This window comes from Sphaeramia orbicularis, chromosome 21 (assembly GCF_902148855.1).
Source record: "Sphaeramia orbicularis chromosome 21, fSphaOr1.1, whole genome shotgun sequence".
Lineage (NCBI taxonomy): Eukaryota > Metazoa > Chordata > Actinopteri > Kurtiformes > Apogonidae > Sphaeramia > Sphaeramia orbicularis.
Window position 1 is genome coordinate 1,325,962 of NC_043977.1, and position 20,879 is coordinate 1,346,840.

General features: G+C 41.8%; 1 protein-coding gene across 1 annotated transcript in view; it reads left to right on the top strand.

Annotated features, from left to right (window-relative positions):
- The window catches only part of LOC115412786 (thrombospondin type-1 domain-containing protein 7B-like), a 150,410-nt gene that overhangs the window by 122,750 nt on the left and 6,781 nt on the right, over positions 1 to 20,879 (top strand). Inside the window, exon 9 of the mRNA XM_030125448.1 lies at positions 19,255 to 19,370. Within this exon, the coding sequence (XP_029981308.1) occupies positions 19,255 to 19,370 (116 nt within the window). The remainder of the gene's footprint in view (positions 1 to 19,254; positions 19,371 to 20,879) is intronic.

Genomic DNA, 20,879 nt, shown 5'->3' on the forward strand with positions numbered 1-20,879 from the left:
GGGTTTGATTGGACCCTTTGGTGGGCAGGATTGGACCCTTTGGTGGGCCTGTTTGGACCCTTTGGTGGGCCTGCTTGGACCCTTTGGTGGGCCTGCTTGGACCCTTTGGTGGGTTTGATTGGACCCTTTGGTGGGTTTGATTGGACCCTTTGGTGGGCCTGCTTGGACCCTTTGGTGGGCCTGCTTGGACCCTTTGGTGGGCCTGTTTGGACCCTTTGGTGGGCCTGTTTGGACCCTTTGGTGGGCCTGTTTGGACCCTTTGGTGGGCCTGTTTGGACCCTTTGGTGGGCTGGATTTGGCCCGCGGCCCACATGTTTGACACCCCTGCTGCAGGAACAGTTGAGAGGCGCTCATCTTTCAGTCTTCATTTCCAAAGGCGGTCCCTAAAAGGACTCGGAGTACTTCCAAATGACAGGGTTCAGTCTGTATTCTGCGACATCCACCTCTGTTGTTGGAACCTGAGCTGTAGTTTTTCTGCGCTCTGCTATTATCTACTCCACTTTCAGCAACACAATCTGAAACAGCGCTAAGGGCTTCGGTGCTGTCACTGTAATAATGTTATAGCCCACACCACCAAGACACATTTATAAATAATTCACAAAGTTTGCCCTTCTTTAGCTCGATCTATTATTGACAGGGCCATAAAGTGGATTATGGAGAGGCTTTTCCTGCGCCGTCCTATCTCCCACTGCACAGGTTTTAATGAAAGCTGTCATTTCTGCTCCACCAACAGATCTGCCCTGGACGTTTATGCCGTGGATCCAGTCGCCTCTTTGCTATTCATACGTCTGCGCAGTTTCTCCTGTAATGGAACAGCACCTACCACAGTTCCCCACGTGTCACTTTTTATCATAATTCATTCTGACAGCCAGTAACAAGTGAGTTAGGGGCTTTAAGCCTCATGTTCCCAGCGTACAGTAGAACACACCACCACACTCAGGAGCCAGCATTTGTACCTCATGTTAGGTTTGGTCCAAACTCAGCGGATCCTGCAGATCACAGAACAGGTTCTGAGTAAGAAGAGAATATGGAGTGGAGACCATAAAGAGTCTGCTGCCTCCACACAGGTCGTAAATCTGTCTGAATGTGATTAATATTGGGAAGAATTCCCATCAGTGAACCTGTTGAACCCAGAATGAGTCTGAGGGTGTACAGCCTGAGAAGAGTCACTGATGTCAGCCCAGAGCAAGAATGGACTCCACCTTTAACCCCTAAACACCCAAACGTCCACCTTTAACCCTTAAAGACACAAACATCCACCTTTAACCCCTAAACACCCAAACGTCCACCTTTAACCCCTAAACACCCAAACGTCCACCTTTAACCCCTAAACACCCAAACGTCCACCTTTAACCCTTAAAGACACAAACATCCACCTTTAACCCCTAAACACCCAAACGTCCACCTTTAACCCCTAAACACCCAAACATCCACCTTTAACCCCTAAACACCCAAACATCCACCTTTAACCCCTAAACACCCAAACGTCCACCTTTAACCCCTAAACACCCAAACGTCCACCTTTAACCCTTAAAGACACAAACGTCCACCTTTAACCCCTAAACACCCAAACGTTCACCTTTAACCCTTAAAGACACAAACGTCCACCTTTAACCCCTAAACACCCAAACGTTCACCTTTAACCCTTAAAGACACAAACGTCCACCTTTAACCCTTAAACACCCAAATGTCCACCTTTAACCCTTAAAGACACAAACGCCCACCGGTAACTACAGAGCCTCTGAATGTCCAAATATGGTCATATCTGATGACCATGAAAAGATGAAGAACTGTATTTGACACCAATTATTGACATGGATTAATAGGATTAAACAGTTTAGATCAGCAGATGGATTAGGTTAAAGGAGGATGTCTGGGTCTGTAAGGGTTAAAGGAGGATGTCTGGGTCTGTAAGGGTTAAAGGAGGATGTCTGGGTCTGTAAGGGTTAAAGGAGGATGTCTGGGTCTGTAAGGGTTAAAGGTGGACGTTTGGATCTGTAAGGGTTAAAGGAGGACGTTTGGGTGTTTAAGGGTTAAAGGTGGACGTTTGAGTCTGTAAGGGTTAAAGGTGGACGTTTGGGTGTTTAAGGGTTAAAGGTGGACGTTTGGGTCTGTAAGGGTTAAAGGTGGACGTTTGGGTCTGTAAGGGTTAAAGGTGGACGTTTGGGTCTTTAAGGGTTAAAGGTGGACGTTTGGGTGTTTAAGGGTTAAAGGTGGACGTTTGGGTGTTTAAGGGTTAAAGGTGGACGTTTGAGTCTGTAAGGGTTAAAGGTGGACGTTTGGGTCTGTAAGGGTTAAAGGTGGACGTTTGGGTGTTTAAGGGTTAAAGGTGGACGTTTGAGTCTGTAAGGGTTAAAGGTGGACGTTTGGGTCTGTAAGGGTTAAAGGTGGACGTTTGGGTGTTTAAGGGTTAAAGGTGGACGTTTGAGTCTGTAAGGGTTAAAGGTGGACGTTTGAGTCTGTAAGGGTTAAAGGTGGACGTTTGGGTGTTTAAGGGTTAAAGGTGGACGTTTGGGTCTGTAAGGGTTAAAGGTGGACGTTTGGGTCTGTAAGGGTTAAAGGTGGACGTTTGGGTCTTTGGTCATCCAGTGGACGGACACACTGGGTTTATGTTCAGTTCATGACAGGTTGGACTGAAGAAGACACTGTTTCTTCAGTTGTTCTCTGTTTCTTTTAGAAGAACCTTTGAATTGACTCTGAGCTTTAATGAACATCTACATGATCAGTGAATTAAATACAGTAAAATACCTGATTTTCACTGAAACAAATGCAAAATACAGAGGATAATATTATAATAAATGGTGATAAATCACTGTAGACAGGTGAAACAGAGAAAGTTCATTTGGGAACTGACACTAAAGTAGCGTTGGGTCTTTAAGGGTTAAACCTAAAATACAGATTAACCCTTTCATGCACAGTGGTCACTCCAGTGGTCAGTTCTTCTCCAGCTGTTCTATTGTTTATTCATGGGTTTGATTGTTTTAGTTCCATATCAGCCGACACAGTGGACACTTACGCACCATCCCATAATAATACACTGACATTCCGACCATTACTGTAACTTTCCTGTTCTTGATAAGGCAAATGTATTTGTATCGTACAATTCATACACATGCTTTACAAAAATGGAAAAAAGACAGGTTAAAAACACACAATTACAATTAAAACATAATCAATAAACATAAATAATAATCAATTAAAATAAAATAAAGGAGTGCAGATAGAACACTTACAGTTGTTCTATGAACCTGATCTGCACTAACATGTTGAGTGTGTATCAGTTGCTAGTTGTTATTTGACTTTAATTAAACGTTTTCTTAAACAAAAGTTGTTTTTTTTTTTGCATATTATCTCCATGAAGTGAATAATAACTAGTATTAGAGTATGATCAAATGGGAGCAAACATTAGATTAACTGCATTAAAAACAGTTTTTATTTCATAGTTTTCAGTTTATCACTTTCTGTTATTGCATTTTAAATACATGTTTCTTTGCTTCAAAAATTAAACGTACAGTGTCCAGCTGAGCGGACATTTTTGTAACTCCATAAAAAATAGGTTCATTAAAAAAATTTCAATCACATTGTTTTTTTTTATGCCTAAAGAGGAATAAAAACACTCAAGAAAAAAATCTTACTGAGGTTTTCATAGCTCATGCATGAAAGGGTTAAAAAAACAACACAAAGATATTAAGAGTGGAGTCTGTATTTTTAATGTGTATCTGATTTAATAGTCTCTGTGTAGTCGATAAAAAGTCTGCATCTGTGAATAGAAGTTTTGGGGGTTTTCTGCATCCAGTTTCAGTTTTAGGAGATAATGGCTGCGTCTAAAAGAGTCATTTCTGTTGCGTGGCTTTGACTGGGAGCCTCTCCCTCCTTCTTTCAGTGCTCCACAGTATTTCCCAGCTGCTCCACTGCGTTGCTGTGCCCTCTGGCAGGCATCACTGCAAAGGGGGGGTGAAGAGGGGGGGATAAAGCTGGGGAAGGATTGGTTTTATGTATCTTGCCTCCTTGTACTTTGGCACACTTTGATCTCATTGCTGTGCACGCTGTCTTTTTGCACTCGGTAGGATGTGGCGCCATGCTGGGTCTCCACTGAGACCTGAAACTGGTTTTTGGGCAAAGGAAGTCACTGACACTGAAAAGAAATGTGGATGTCTGTGTGTTTGTGTCTCGGGGAGGGGGATTTGGGGGCTGGTTGATGAAGACATCAAAGCATATGACTGTGATTTTACATAGCTGCGCTAATCCGTAGCACCTCAAGGTTGCATGACACATAAAATAAAGGCCTGTAACAGATGCTACAGGAAACGGAAGAGTCTAAACCAGGGCTCTCAGATAGGGATGCACCATACCGATACCAGGATCAGTATCAGCTCCGATACTCAGTGTGTGTACTCGTATTCGTACTCATAAAAGTAATCTGATACAAATGCACCGATCCCACTTGTGTCCGTGTGCCATTCCCAGTTCAGTGCAGCAGGTACGAGGAGGAGGAAGAATGTGTGTGAGTGTGAAGAGTATGGAGATGGAACCAAAGAAATGAGTCTGATCACAGTAAGGCTGACTGACAGTACCGTTCAGACACAGACAGATACAGACGCAGCCTTCTGTCTGTAATCTGACTACATTCATCTGTTTTCCAGCTGATGGAGGATGAGTACCCAGACACAGAATACCAGCGGGAGTACGGAGCGGTGCGGACCGCCGCCAGTGGAAGTGAAAACCAAACTTGTGTCTCATTTGTCTTTTCTCTTCCTGCTGAAGCTAAACTTTTAAACCTTACAGAGAAAACACTAACATTAGTATCACAGTAGTGTTCCCTCTGTCGTCTACAGGTTTGGTATTACTAACTTTCTTCTTCTCATTAAACTTTCCTCTTCTTCGTGGTATTTGTCCAGTATGGTTCATTCAGAGCGGCGCCCCCTGGTGGATTAACTGACAAACGCTCATTCCAACACATTAAATGTCAGTAGCAGCACTTTGTTCCAGTCAGACTAATGACAACGACAATAAAGCACATTTACAAAAGGAACTAACAACTGGAATGGGATTACTAAGGACTAGGATCAGTACTCGGTATCGGCAAGTACTCAAATGGAAGTACTCGTACTCGGTCTGGAAAACAGTGGTATGGGTGCATCCCTAGTCTCAAACTCATTTTCTTTCAGGAGCCAAATTCAGCCCAATTTGATCTGCAGTGGGCCGGAGCAGGAAAATAATAACATAACTTAGAAATAATGACAACTCCAAACTGTTTAGTGCAAAAATTAACATTAAATGATGAAACTGTTTCGACCCAAAACAAAAAAGATGTGAATAACTGGAAAAAGCTGACATTTCTGAAGAAAAATAAGTACAATTTGATCAATATTCTGCCTCAACTTATTCCTACATGTGCATTACAGATCAGATCTACCAAGACACAAAACAGGCAGAATAATGTTCAAATTGCACTTATTTTTCTTTAGACATTCCAGGTTGTTCATATTTGTTCAGGTTATTGACATTTTCTTGTTTAAAGGATATCAGAATGTAATGTTCTTTGCAATAAATCAAAGAGAAAAAATCAGTGTTGCCATTATTTATCGACATAATGTCATATTATTTTCCTATTAATCCAAGAACATTTGGAGTCATTATTTCTAGGTTATTCTGCTGTTATTTTTGAGTTTGATGCCCTTGACTATTAACATCTTCAGGGTAATTTTTGCATTTTGCACTTTGTAAATTCATCCCAGGGGCCGGATTGGAACCTTTGGTGGGCTGGTTTTGGCCCCTGGGCCGCATGTTTGAGACCCCTGATCAAAATGGACCACAAATACACGGTCATTTTCTATTTTAAGACACGGAAATGAGTGAAAGTCATGAAGTGCTCTTTAAAACCTGGTAATGGTGCCCTTGGAGTAGAAGGAGTGATTCATTGGTAAACAGTTAGCATATCCTCACTTTTCTCAGGTTTAATTAGCAGCCTTGCTGTGGACTTTGATTGATTTTTCTCCTAGAACACTCCGTCTCCTCGGTGGCAACAAAACACTGCTGTGGCAGCGCAGCACTACATGTATGGAAGATTAATGCACTTGTTTAAGATGATCCCAAAATGTTTCCTCCGACCAAATGTGTTCCCTCTAATTAAATTCTTTCAGTACATAAATAATTTGCTGCCGATAACGGTGCTAGTATTTGTACATGGTATCAGTTCCCAATAGATGGTATCAGTTTATTTACTTTGGACTGCTGGTGGACAATAGGACGGTCACAAACTGAAACTTTACAGTCCATGAATCAACCTGGAAGACCTTCTGCAATGTTAGCATTCACATGGGTTTATTTAGCACTTTTTGGTTCCAATCAGCTCCTGAGGGGAAGAAACACAGGCTCATCACCTCAGTGTGTTCACTGGATAGGCACTAATGTTCTGTCTGTCTGTCTTCTGACGTGAGTGGAGGACAGAGGAGGACGAGAGGGGAGTTTGGAGCAGCAGGTCCAGAACAAGGATCCACAACACTATAAAAAACAGACGGACGATCCAGAACAAGGATCCACAACACTATAAAAAACAGACGGACGATCCAGAACAAGGATCCACAACACTATAAAAAACAGACGGACGATCCAGGACAAGGATCCACAACACTATAAAAAACAGACGGACAATCCAGGACAAGGATCCACAACACTATAAAAAACAGACGGACGATCCAGAACAAGGATCCACAACACAACGAAAACAGACGGACGATCCAGAACAAGGATCCACAACACTATAAAAAACAGACGGACGATCCAGGACAAGGATCCACAACACTATAAAAAACAGACGGACGATCCAGAACAAGGATCCACAACACTATAAAAAACAGACGGACAATCCAGGACAAGGATCCACAACACTATAAAAAACAGACGGACAATCCAGGACAAGGATCCACAACACTATAAAAAACAGACGGACGATCCAGAACAAGGATCCACAACACTATAAAAAACAGACGGACGATCCAGAACAAGGATCCACAACACTATAAAAAACAGACGGACGATCCAGAACAAGGATCCACAACACTATAAAAAACAGACGGACGATCCAGGACAAGGATCCACAACACTATAAAAAACAGACGGGACGATCCAGGACAAGGATCCACAACACTATAAAAAACAGACGGACGATCCAGGACAAGGATCCACAACACTATAAAAAACAGACGGACGATCCAGAACAAGGATCCACAACACAACGAAAACAGACGGACGATCCAGAACAAGGATCCACAACACAACGAAAACAGACGGACGATCCAGAACAAGGATCCACAACACTATAAAAAACAGACGGACGATCCAGAACAAGGATCCACAACACTATAAAAAACAGACGGACGATCCAGAACAAGGATCCACAACACTATAAAAAACAGACGGACGATCCAGAACAAGGATCCACAACACTATAAAAAACAGACGGACGATCCAGAACAAGGATCCACAACACAACGAAAACAGACGGACGATCCAGAACAAGGATCCACAACACAACGAAAACAGACGGACGATCCAGAACAAGGATCCACAACACTATAAAAAACAGACGGACGATCCAGAACAAGGATCCACAACACAACGAAAACAGACGGACGATCCAGAACAAGGATCCACAACACTATAAAAAACAGACGGACGATCCAGAACAAGGATCCACAACACTATAAAAAACAGACGGACGATCCAGAACAAGGATCCACAACACTATAAAAAACAGACAGACGATCCAGAACAAGGATCCACAACACTATAAAAAACAGACGGACGATCCAGAACAAGGATCCACAACACTATAAAAAACAGACGGACGATCCAGAACAAGGATCCACAACACAACGAAAACAGACGGACGATCCAGAACAAGGATCCACGACACTATAAAAAACAGACGGACGATCCAGAACAAGGATCCACAACACTATAAAAAACAGACGGACGATCCAGAACAAGGATCCACAACACTATAAAAAACAGACGGACGATCCAGAACAAGGATCCACAACACTATAAAAAACAGACGGACGATCCAGAACAAGGATCCACAACACAACGAAAACAGACGGACGATCCAGAACAAGGATCCACAACACTATAAAAAACAGACGGACGATCCAGAACAAGGATCCACAACACTATAAAAAACAGACGGACGATCCAGAACAAGGATCCACAACACTATAAAAAACAGACGGACGATCCAGAACAAGGATCCACAACACTATAAAAAACAGACGGACGATCCAGAACAAGGATCCACAACACAACGAAAACAGACGGACGATCCAGAACAAGGATCCACAACACTATAAAAAACAGACGGACGATCCAGGACAAGGATCCACAACACTATAAAAAACAGACGGACGATCCAGAACAAGGATCCACAACACTATAAAAAACAGACGGACAATCCAGGACAAGGATCCACAACACTATAAAAAACAGACGGACAATCCAGGACAAGGATCCACAACACTATAAAAAACAGACGGACGATCCAGAACAAGGATCCACAACACTATAAAAAACAGACGGACGATCCAGAACAAGGATCCACAACACTATAAAAAACAGACGGACGATCCAGAACAAGGATCCACAACACTATAAAAAACAGACGGACGATCCAGGACAAGGATCCACAACACTATAAAAAACAGACGGACGATCCAGGACAAGGATCCACAACACTATAAAAAACAGACGGACGATCCAGGACAAGGATCCACAACACTATAAAAAACAGACGGACGATCCAGAACAAGGATCCACAACACAACGAAAACAGACGGACGATCCAGAACAAGGATCCACAACACAACGAAAACAGACGGACGATCCAGAACAAGGATCCACAACACTATAAAAAACAGACGGACGATCCAGAACAAGGATCCACAACACTATAAAAAACAGACGGACGATCCAGAACAAGGATCCACAACACTATAAAAAACAGACGGACGATCCAGAACAAGGATCCACAACACTATAAAAAACAGACGGACGATCCAGAACAAGGATCCACAACACAACGAAAACAGACGGACGATCCAGAACAAGGATCCACAACACAACGAAAACAGACGGACGATCCAGAACAAGGATCCACAACACTATAAAAAACAGACGGACGATCCAGAACAAGGATCCACAACACAACGAAAACAGACGGACGATCCAGAACAAGGATCCACAACACTATAAAAAACAGACGGACGATCCAGAACAAGGATCCACAACACTATAAAAAACAGACGGACGATCCAGAACAAGGATCCACAACACTATAAAAAACAGACAGACGATCCAGAACAAGGATCCACAACACTATAAAAAACAGACGGACGATCCAGAACAAGGATCCACAACACTATAAAAAACAGACGGACGATCCAGAACAAGGATCCACAACACAACGAAAACAGACGGACGATCCAGAACAAGGATCCACGACACTATAAAAAACAGACGGACGATCCAGAACAAGGATCCACAACACTATAAAAAACAGACGGACGATCCAGAACAAGGATCCACAACACTATAAAAAACAGACGGACGATCCAGAACAAGGATCCACAACACTATAAAAACAGACGGACGATCCAGAACAAGGATCCACAACACAACGAAAACAGACGGACGATCCAGAACAAGGATCCACAACACTATAAAAAACAGACGGACGATCCAGAACAAGGATCCACAACACTATAAAAAACAGACGGACGATCCAGAACAAGGATCCACAACACTATAAAAAACAGACGGACGATCCAGAACAAGGATCCACAACACTATAAAAAACAGACGGACGATCCAGAACAAGGATCCACAACACTATAAAAAACAGACGGACGATCCAGAACAAGGATCCACAACACAACGAAAACAGACGGACGATCCAGAACAAGGATCCACAACACTATAAAAAACAGACGGACGATCCAGAACAAGGATCCACAACACTATAAAAAACAGACGGACGATCCAGAACAAGGATCCACAACACAACGAAAACAGACGGACGATCCAGAACAAGGATCCACAACACTATAAAAAACAGACGGACGATCCAGGACAAGGATCCACAACACTATAAAAAACAGACGGACGATCCAGGACAAGGATCCACAACACTATAAAAAACAGACGGACGATCCAGAACAAGGATCCACAACACTATAAAAAACAGACGGACGATCCAGAACAAGGATCCACAACACTATAAAAACAGACGGACGATCCAGAACAAGGATCCACAACACTATAAAAAACAGACGGACGATCCAGGACAAGGATCCACAACACTATAAAAACAGACGGACGATCCAGGACAAGGATCCACAACACTATAAAAAACAGACGGACGATCCAGGACAAGGATCCACAACACTATAAAAAACAGACGGACGATCCAGAACAAGGATCCACAACACAACGAAAACAGACGGACGATCCAGAACAAGGATCCACAACACAACGAAAACAGACGGACGATCCAGAACAAGGATCCACAACACCATAAAAAACAGACGGACGATCCAGAACAAGGATCCACAACACTATAAAAAACAGACGGACGATCCAGAACAAGGATCCACAACACTATAAAAAACAGACGGACGATCCAGAACAAGGATCCACAACACAACGAAAACAGACGGACGATCCAGAACAAGGATCCACAACACAACGAAAACAGACGGACGATCCAGAACAAGGATCCACAACACAACGAAAACAGACGGACGATCCAGAACAAGGATCCACAACACTATAAAAAACAGACGGACGATCCAGAACAAGGATCCACAACACAACGAAAACAGACGGACGATCCAGAACAAGGATCCACAACACTATAAAAAACAGACGGACGATCCAGAACAAGGATCCACAACACTATAAAAAACAGACGGACGATCCAGAACAAGGATCCACACACTATAAAAAACAGACAGACGATCCAGAACAAGGATCCACAACACTATAAAAAACAGACGGACGATCCAGAACAAGGATCCACAACACTATAAAAAACAGACGGACGATCCAGAACAAGGATCCACAACACAACGAAAACAGACGGACGATCCAGAACAAGGATCCACGACACTATAAAAAACAGACGGACGATCCAGAACAAGGATCCACAACACTATAAAAAACAGACGGACGATCCAGACAAGGATCCACAACACTATAAAAAACAGACGGACGATCCAGAACAAGGATCCACAACACTATAAAAAACAGACGGACGATCCAGAACAAGGATCCACAACACAACGAAAACAGACGGACGATCCAGAACAAGGATCCACAACACTATAAAAAACAGACGGACGATCCAGAACAAGGATCCACAACACTATAAAAAACAGACGGACGATCCAGAACAAGGATCCACAACACTATAAAAAACAGACGGACGATCCAGAACAAGGATCCACAACACTATAAAAAACAGACGGACGATCCAGAACAAGGATCCACAACACTATAAAAAACAGACGGACGATCCAGAACAAGGATCCACAACACAACGAAAACAGACGGACGATCCAGAACAAGGATCCACAACACTATAAAAAACAGACGGACGATCCAGAACAAGGATCCACAACACAACGAAAACAGACGGACGATCCAGAACAAGGATCCACAACATTATAAAAAAACAGACGGACGATCCAGAACAAGGATCCACAACACTATAAAAAACAGACGGACGATCCAGAACAAGGATCCACAACACTATAAAAAATAGACGGACGATCCAGAACAAGGATCCACAACACTATAAAAAACAGACGGACGATCCAGAACAAGGATCCACAACACTATAAAAACAGACGGACGATCCTGAACAAGGATCCACAACACTATAAAAAACAGACGGACGATCCAGAACAAGGATCCACAACACTATAAAAAACAGACGGACGATCCAGAACAAGGATCCACAACACTATAAAAAACAGACGGACGATCCAGAACAAGGATCCACAACACTATAAAAACAGACGGACGACCCAGAACAAGGATCCACAACACAACGAAAACAGACGGACGATCCAGAACAAGGATCCACAACACTATAAAAAACAGACGGACGATCCAGAACAAGGATCCACAACACTATAAAAAACAGACGGACGATCCAGAACAAGGATCCACAACACAACGAAAACAGACGGACGATCCAGAACAAGGATCCACAACACTATAAAAAACAGACGGACGATCCAGAACAAGGATCCACAACACTATAAAAAACAGACGGACGATCCAGAACAAGGATCCACAACACAACGAAAACAGACGGACGATCCAGAACAAGGATCCACAACACTATAAAAAACAGACAGACGATCCAGAACAAGGATCCACAACACTATAAAAAACAGACGGACGATCCAGAACAAGGATCCACAACACTATAAAAAACAGACGGACGATCCAGAACAAGGATCCACAACACAACGAAAACAGACGGACGATCCAGAACAAGGATCCACAACACTATAAAAAACAGGCGGACGATCCAGAACAAGGATCCACAACACTATAAAAAACAGACAGACGATCCAGAACAAGGATCCACAACACAACGAAAACAGACGGATGATCCAGAACAACGATCCACAACACTATAAAAAACAGACGGACGATCCAGAACAAGGATCCACAACACAACGAAAACAGACGGACGATCCAGAACAAGGATCCACAACACAACGAAAACAGACGGACGATCCAGAACAAGGATCCACAACACTATAAAAAACAGACGGACGATCCAGAACAAGGATCCACAACACTATAAAAAAACAGACGGACGATCCAGAACAAGGATCCACAACACAACGAAAACAGACGGACGATCCAGAACAAGGATCCACAACACTATAAAAAACAGACGGACGATCCAGAACAAGGATCCACAACACTATAAAAAACAGACGGACGATCCAGAACAAGGATCCACAACACTATAAAAAACAGACGGACGATCCAGAACAAGGATCCACAACACTATAAAAAACAGACAGACGATCCAGAACAAGGATCCACAACACTATAAAAAACAGACGGACGATCCAGAACAAGGATCCACAACACTATAAAAAACAGACGGACGATCCAGAACAAGGATCCACAACACAACGAAAACAGACGGACGATCCAGAACAAGGATCCACAACACTATAAAAAATAGACGGACGATCCAGAACAAGGATCCACAACACTATAAAAAACAGACGGACGATCCAGAACAAGGATCCACAACACAACGAAAACAGACGGACGATGCAGAACAAGGATCCACAACACTATAAAAAACAGACGGACGATCCAGAACAAGGATCCACAGCACTATAAAAAACAGACGGACGATCCAGAACAAGGATCCACAACACAACGAAAACAGACGGATGATCCAGAACAACGATCCACAACACTATAAAAAACAGACGGACGATCCAGAACAAGGATCCACAACACAACGAAAACAGACGGACGATCCAGAACAAGGATCCACAACACTATAAAAAACAGACGGACGATCCAGAACAAGGATCCACAACACTATAAAAAACAGACGGACGATCCAGAACAAGGATCCACAACACTATAAAAACAGACGGACGATCCAGAACAAGGATCCACAACACTATAAAAAACAGACGGACGATCCAGAACAAGGATCCACAACACTATAAAAAACAGACGGACGATCCAGAACAAGGATCCACAACACAACGAAAACAGACGGACGATCCAGAACAAGGATCCACGACACTATAAAAAACAGACGGACGATCCAGAACAAGGATCCACAACACTATAAAAAACAGACGGACGATCCAGAACAAGGATCCACAACACTATAAAAAACAGACGGACGATCCAGAACAAGGATCCACAACACTATAAAAAACAGACGGACGATCCAGAACAAGGATCCACAACACAACGAAAACAGACGGACGATCCAGAACAAGGATCCACAACACAACGAAAACAGACGGACGATCCAGAACAAGGATCCACAACACTAAAAAAACAGACGGACGATCCAGAACAAGGATCCACAACACTATAAAAAACAGACGGACGATCCAGAACAAGGATCCACAACACAACGAAAACAGACGGACGATCCAGAACAAGGATCCACAACACTATAAAAAACAGACGGACGATCCAGAACAAGGATCCACAACACTATAAAAAACAGACGGACGATCCAGAACAAGGATCCACAACACTATAAAAAACAGACGGACGATCCAGAACAAGGATCCACAACACTATAAAAAACAGACGGACGATCCAGAACAAGGATCCACAACACAACGAAAACAGACGGACGATCCAGAACAAGGATCCACACACTATAAAAAACAGACGGACGATCCAGAACAAGGATCCACAACACTATAAAAAACAGACGGACGATCCAGAACAAGGATCCACAACACAACGAAAACAGACGGACGATGCAGAACAAGGATCCACAACACTATAAAAAACAGACGGACGATCCAGAACAAGGATCCACAACACAACGAAAACAGACGGACGATGCAGAACAAGGATCCACAACACTATAAAAAACAGACGGACGATCCAGAACAAGGATCCACAACACAACGAAAACAGACGGATGATCCAGAACAACGATCCACAACACTATAAAAAACAGACGGACGATCCAGAACAAGGATCCACAACACAACGAAAACAGACGGACGATCCAGAACAAGGATCCACAACACAACGAAAACAGACGGACGATCCAGAACAAGGATCCACAACACTATGAAAAACAGACGGACAATCCAGAACAAGGATCCACAACACTATAAAAAACAGACGGACGATCCAGAACAAGGATCCACAACACAACGAAAACAGACGGACGATCCAGAACAAGGATCCACAACACTATAAAAAACAGACGGACGATCCAGAACAAGGATCCACAACACTATAAAAAACAGACGGACGATCCAGAACAAGGATCCACAACACTATAAAAAACAGACGGACGATCCAGAACAAGGATCCACAACACTATAAAAAACAGACGGACGATCCAGAACAAGGATCCACAACACAACGAAAACAGACGGACGATCCAGAACAAGGATCCACAACACTATAAAAAACAGACGGACGATCCAGAACAAGGATCCACAACACTATAAAAACAGACGGACGATCCAGAACAAGGATCCACAACACAACGAAAACAGACGGACGATGCAGAACAAGGATCCACAACACTATAAAAAAACAGACGGACGATCCAGAACAAGGACCCACAACACAACGAAAACAGACGGACGATCCAGAACAAGGATCCACAACACTATAAAAAACAGACGGACGATCCAGAACAAGGATCCACAACACAACGAAAACAGACGGATGATCCAGAACAACGATCCACAACACTATAAAAAACAGACGGACGATCCAGAACAAGGATCCACAACACAACGAAAACAGACGGACGATCCAGAACAAGGATCCACAACACAACGAAAACAGACGGACGATCCAGAACAAGGATCCACAACACTATAAAAACAGACGGACGATCCAGAACAAGGATCCACAACACTATAAAAAACAGACGGACGATCCAGAACAAGGATCCACAACACTATAAAAATCAGACGGACGATCCAGAACAAGGATCCACAACACTATAAAAAACAGACGGACGATCCAGAACAAGGATCCACAACACAACGAAACAGACGGACGATCCAGAACAAGGATCCACAACACTATAAAAAACAGACGGACGATCCAGAACAAGGATCCACAACACAACAAAAACAGACGGACGATCCAGAACAAGGATCCACAACACTATAAAAAACAGACGGACGATCCAGAACAAGGATCCACAACACAACGAAAACAGACGGACGATCCAGAACAAGGATCCACAACACAACGAAAACAGACAGACGATCCAGAACAAGGATCCACAACACTATAAAAAACAGACGGACGATCCAGAACAAGGATCCACAACACTATGAAAACAGACGGACAATCCAGAACAAGGATCCACAACACTATAAAAAACAGACGGACGATCCAGAACAAGGATCCACAACACAACGAAAACAGACGGACGATCCAGAACAAGGAGCCACAACACTATAAAAAACAGACGGACGATCCAGAACAAGGATCCACAACACTATAAAAAACAGACGGACGATCCAGAACAAGGATCCACAACACTATAAAAAACAGACGGACGATCCAGAACAAGGATCCACAACACAACGAAAACAGACGGACGATCCAGAACAAGGATCCACAACACTATAAAAAACAGACGGACGATCCAGAACAAGGATCCACAACACTATAAAAAACAGACGGACGATCCAGAACAGGATCCACAACACAACGAAAACAGACGGACGATGCAGAACAAGGATCCACAACACTATAAAAACAGACGGACGATCCAGAACAAGGATCCACAGCACTATAAAAAACAGACGGACGATCCAGAACAAGGATCCACAACACTATAAAAAACAGACGGACGATCCAGAACAAGGATCCACAACACTATAAAAAACAGACGGACGATCCAGAACAAGGATCCACAACACTATAAAAAACAGACGGACGATCCAGAACAAGGATCCACAACACAACGAAAACAGACGGACGATCCAGAACAAGGATCCACAACACTATAAAAAACAGACGGACGATCCAGAACAAGGATCCACAACACTATAAAAACAGACGGACGATCCAGAACAAGGATCCACAACACTATAAAAAACAGACGGACGATCCAGAACAAGGATCCACAACACAACGAAAACAGACGGACGATCCAGAACAAGGATCCACAACACTATAAAAAACAGACGGACGATCCAGAACAAGGATCCACACACTATAAAAAACAGACGGACGATCCAGAACAAGGATCCACAACACAACGAAAACAGACGGACGATGCAGAACAAGGATCCACAACACTATAAAAAACAGACGGACGATCCAGAACAAGGATCCACAGCACTATAAAAACAGACGGACGATCCAGAACAAGGATCCACAACACTATAAAAAACAGACGGACGATCCAGAACAAGGATCCACAACACTATAAAAAACAGACGGACGATCCAGAACAAGGATCCACAACACTATAAAAAACAGACGGACGATCCAGAACAAGGATCCACAACACAACGAAAACAGACGGACGATCCAGAACAAGGATCCACAACACTATGGAAATAGATCATGACGATGGTCAGAGTTAGGACCTGAGATCAACACTTAGTCCAGTGTTTTTCAACCTTGGGGTTGGGACCCCACGTGGGGTTGCCTGGAATTTCTAGTAATTGATCAAAATTTAAAATAAAAACAAAAAAACCTTACTGTTAAAAATATGTTGAGTTGACAGAGACAATCACATGAGATAACAGACATACTGTGTCTGAAACTGCAGCACTGTGCTTCTGTTTTTGTCACATGTTCACTGTGGTCAGTTTCAGATGCTGCAGCTCTTTCATAATTCCTAGTTTCAGTTCTTGTTTGTTCAGTATTAATTGTCCTCCTTGTAAATCCCAGCTGGACTGACTGGACAGATCCTGACCTTTAACCTGCACCTGGATTTACTGCCTCTGTCCACAATAATAGACATTATATAGACTAAATGTCCACAATAATAGACATTATACAGACTAAATGTCCACAATAATAGACATTATATAGACTAAATGTCCACAATAATAGACATTATATAGACTAAATGTCCACAATAATAGACATTATACAGACTAAATGTCCACAATAAGAGACATTATATAGACTAAATGTCCACAATAATAGACATTATACAGACTAAATGTCCACAATAAGAGACATTATACAGACTGAATGTCCACAATAATAGACATTATACAGACTAAATGTCCACAATAATAGACATTATACAGACTAAATGTCCACAATAATAGACATTATACAGACTAAATGTCCACAATAATAGACATTATATAGACTAAATGTCCACAATAATAGACATTATATAGAATAAATGTCCACAATAATAGACATTATACAGACTAAATGTCCACAATAAGAGACATTATACAGACTGAATGTCCACAATAATAGACATTATACAGACTAAATGTCCACAATAACAGACATTATACAGACTGAATGTCCACAATAATAGACATTATACAGACTAAATGTCCACAATAATAGACATTATACAGACTAAATGTCCACAATAAGAGACATTATACAGACTAAATGTCCACAATAATAGACATTATATAGACTAAATGTGCTCTAACATTAACGTTTCTTTGCAACAGAGGATAGAAAACTTATCACATAATCAAAAACAAATTAACTGTAGCAGAAAACAAAACAAAAACAGTCTGTTTTGAATGTCTGGGTCGCCATAAATGTGTGATGTTAAAATGGAGTCACGAGCCAAAAAAGGTTGGAACCACTGACTTAGGCCCAATCCCAACTCACCCCTTGGCCCCTCCCCCTTAGCCCTACCCCTCCATTTTGCGCGTTCCCCTGAAGGGGTAGGGGTATCCTGATTCTCGCTGAGTCAAAGGGGGAGGGGCTAAGGCAGAGGGCTGTTTGACCCTCCAAACGGGGATTTTTCAGGACCACACTCCAAACACAGGGGGTTGTGACTGTTTAACTGAGACTGATATCGACTAACTTTGTATTATCGACTTATAGGAAGTCGACTATGGTCTTTCATTTGGTACCAATTTTGTTGACCTTCGATGACCTTGAAAGGTCAAACTCATGGTCATTTTCAAAATACCCAGTTTTTGACCCTAACTCCCTCAGTTTTGCAGAAAAACAACTGGTATCAGGTTATACAGAGTGAAAATATCAGCCACAGTTCTGTTTCAAAGGCCTCTGGCAAGTGCACTGCTTATGGCAGTTTCATTATATTTGTCTGCCTTTTTGCCTCAGTGTCCAGGCGGGGGCTGGGGGGGGGCATGTAATCAATCATGTTGTCTGTTGGGAGATGTGTGATGTCAAGGACAGGGCAGCTCTTCCACTACACTGTCCTGTTTCCAGTGAGAATGTGGACGTTTGTCATTCATTGCCTGGGGGGTGAACTCAGTTTAAGACCAGTGCTTCCATCTCCAGGTGTCCAGACTCCACTCGCCCAGAAACTGTCCGACCCTGTGTGCTTCCCTGTAAGAAGGACTGCATGGTGACGCCCTTCAGTGAGTGGACTGCCTGCCCCTCCACCTGTGTGCCAGGTACGCCTCCTTCTATGAACTCATCATGATGACACAACATGTTGAAAACAACCTGAACACATAGTCACAGTCAGTCGACTGCACTGTAAAAAAAAAAAAAAACATAATAAAACGGTATTATTCCGGCAGCAGGGGTGCCAAAAAAATACTGGAAAATAACCATCTCATAAAAATACAGTAATTTTCCATAATTAAAGTACAGTTTTTTGCCCTAACTTTACGTGACATTTTGCATATTTTTTGACTTTTTAATGTTAAATAAAGAATATTTACATGTATTAAAACAATCAAATTACCCATAAAAATAAATAAATGAATGAATAAATAAATAAATAAATACAGAGTGGGGAAGCAAAATGTACAATATTTTGAGGCAGGGATTGAAAGACAGTGTATGACCAGTTAGTTTATTGAAAGTCATGAGAATTTATTTGCCACAAGAAAATGTCCATAATAGAAAATGTTTTTATTCTATGTGTCCTCCTTCTTTCTCAATAACTGCCTTCACACGCTTCCTGAAACTTGCACAAGTGTTCCTCAAATATTGGGGTGACAACTTCTCCCATTCTTCTTTAATAGTATCTTCCAGACTTTCTGGTAATAGTTTTGCTCATAGTCATTCTCTTCTTTCCATTATAAACAGTCTTTATGGACACTCCAACTATTTTTGAAATCTCCTTTGGTGTGACGAGTGCATTCAGCAAATCACACACTCTTTGACGTTTGCTTTCCTGATTACTCATATGGGCAAAAGTTTCTGAAAAGGTATGGATAATAGTGTTAGGTATGATTATGACATCAGTATATGTTTGGGTTCAAAACAACTGACGTAGTGTCTGCTGAGAAAAAACAACTACATGTTCAGTGTACATTTTGCTTCCCCACCCTATATATATATATATATATATATATATATATATATATATATATATATATATATATATATATATATAATTTTCAGTGAGACTCAGTTGTCCAGTCCACTGATAAAAACTGTATTTGGATAGTTTATCAGTGCTTATACATGTTATACATTCACAAAAATACATTTATTCAACATTTTTGTTGTGAAACCTCCTGTAATTACACAAGATATTTGTCAATTAACAAACAAGTCTGGTTCAACTGACAGAACAACTTGTTAAACTGACAGCACTTCTTTTACAGTTAATCGTCAGTAATTTTATCTCATTTTATTATTTTTTTTTATAATATTAAACTTTAAATTAACAGTTTAATCTCATTAATAGAAATTAAATATTTGTGAAATTATGATACATTTGCAAATGTATTTGAACTGTATTTTTCCGTGGAAAAAAGAAAAATATTTCTTTTAAAAAATTTGAAATTTTATGGTTATTCACAGTTACAGTTTTATCGTGTTATTTTCCATTTGACATGTAAAATCACAGTCTGTTTTTGTCATTGTGATATTTTCCTGTATCTGAAAAATACAGGAAAAATCTGTAAAATAAACAGTAAAAATTCTGTTAAATTACAGATTTTTTA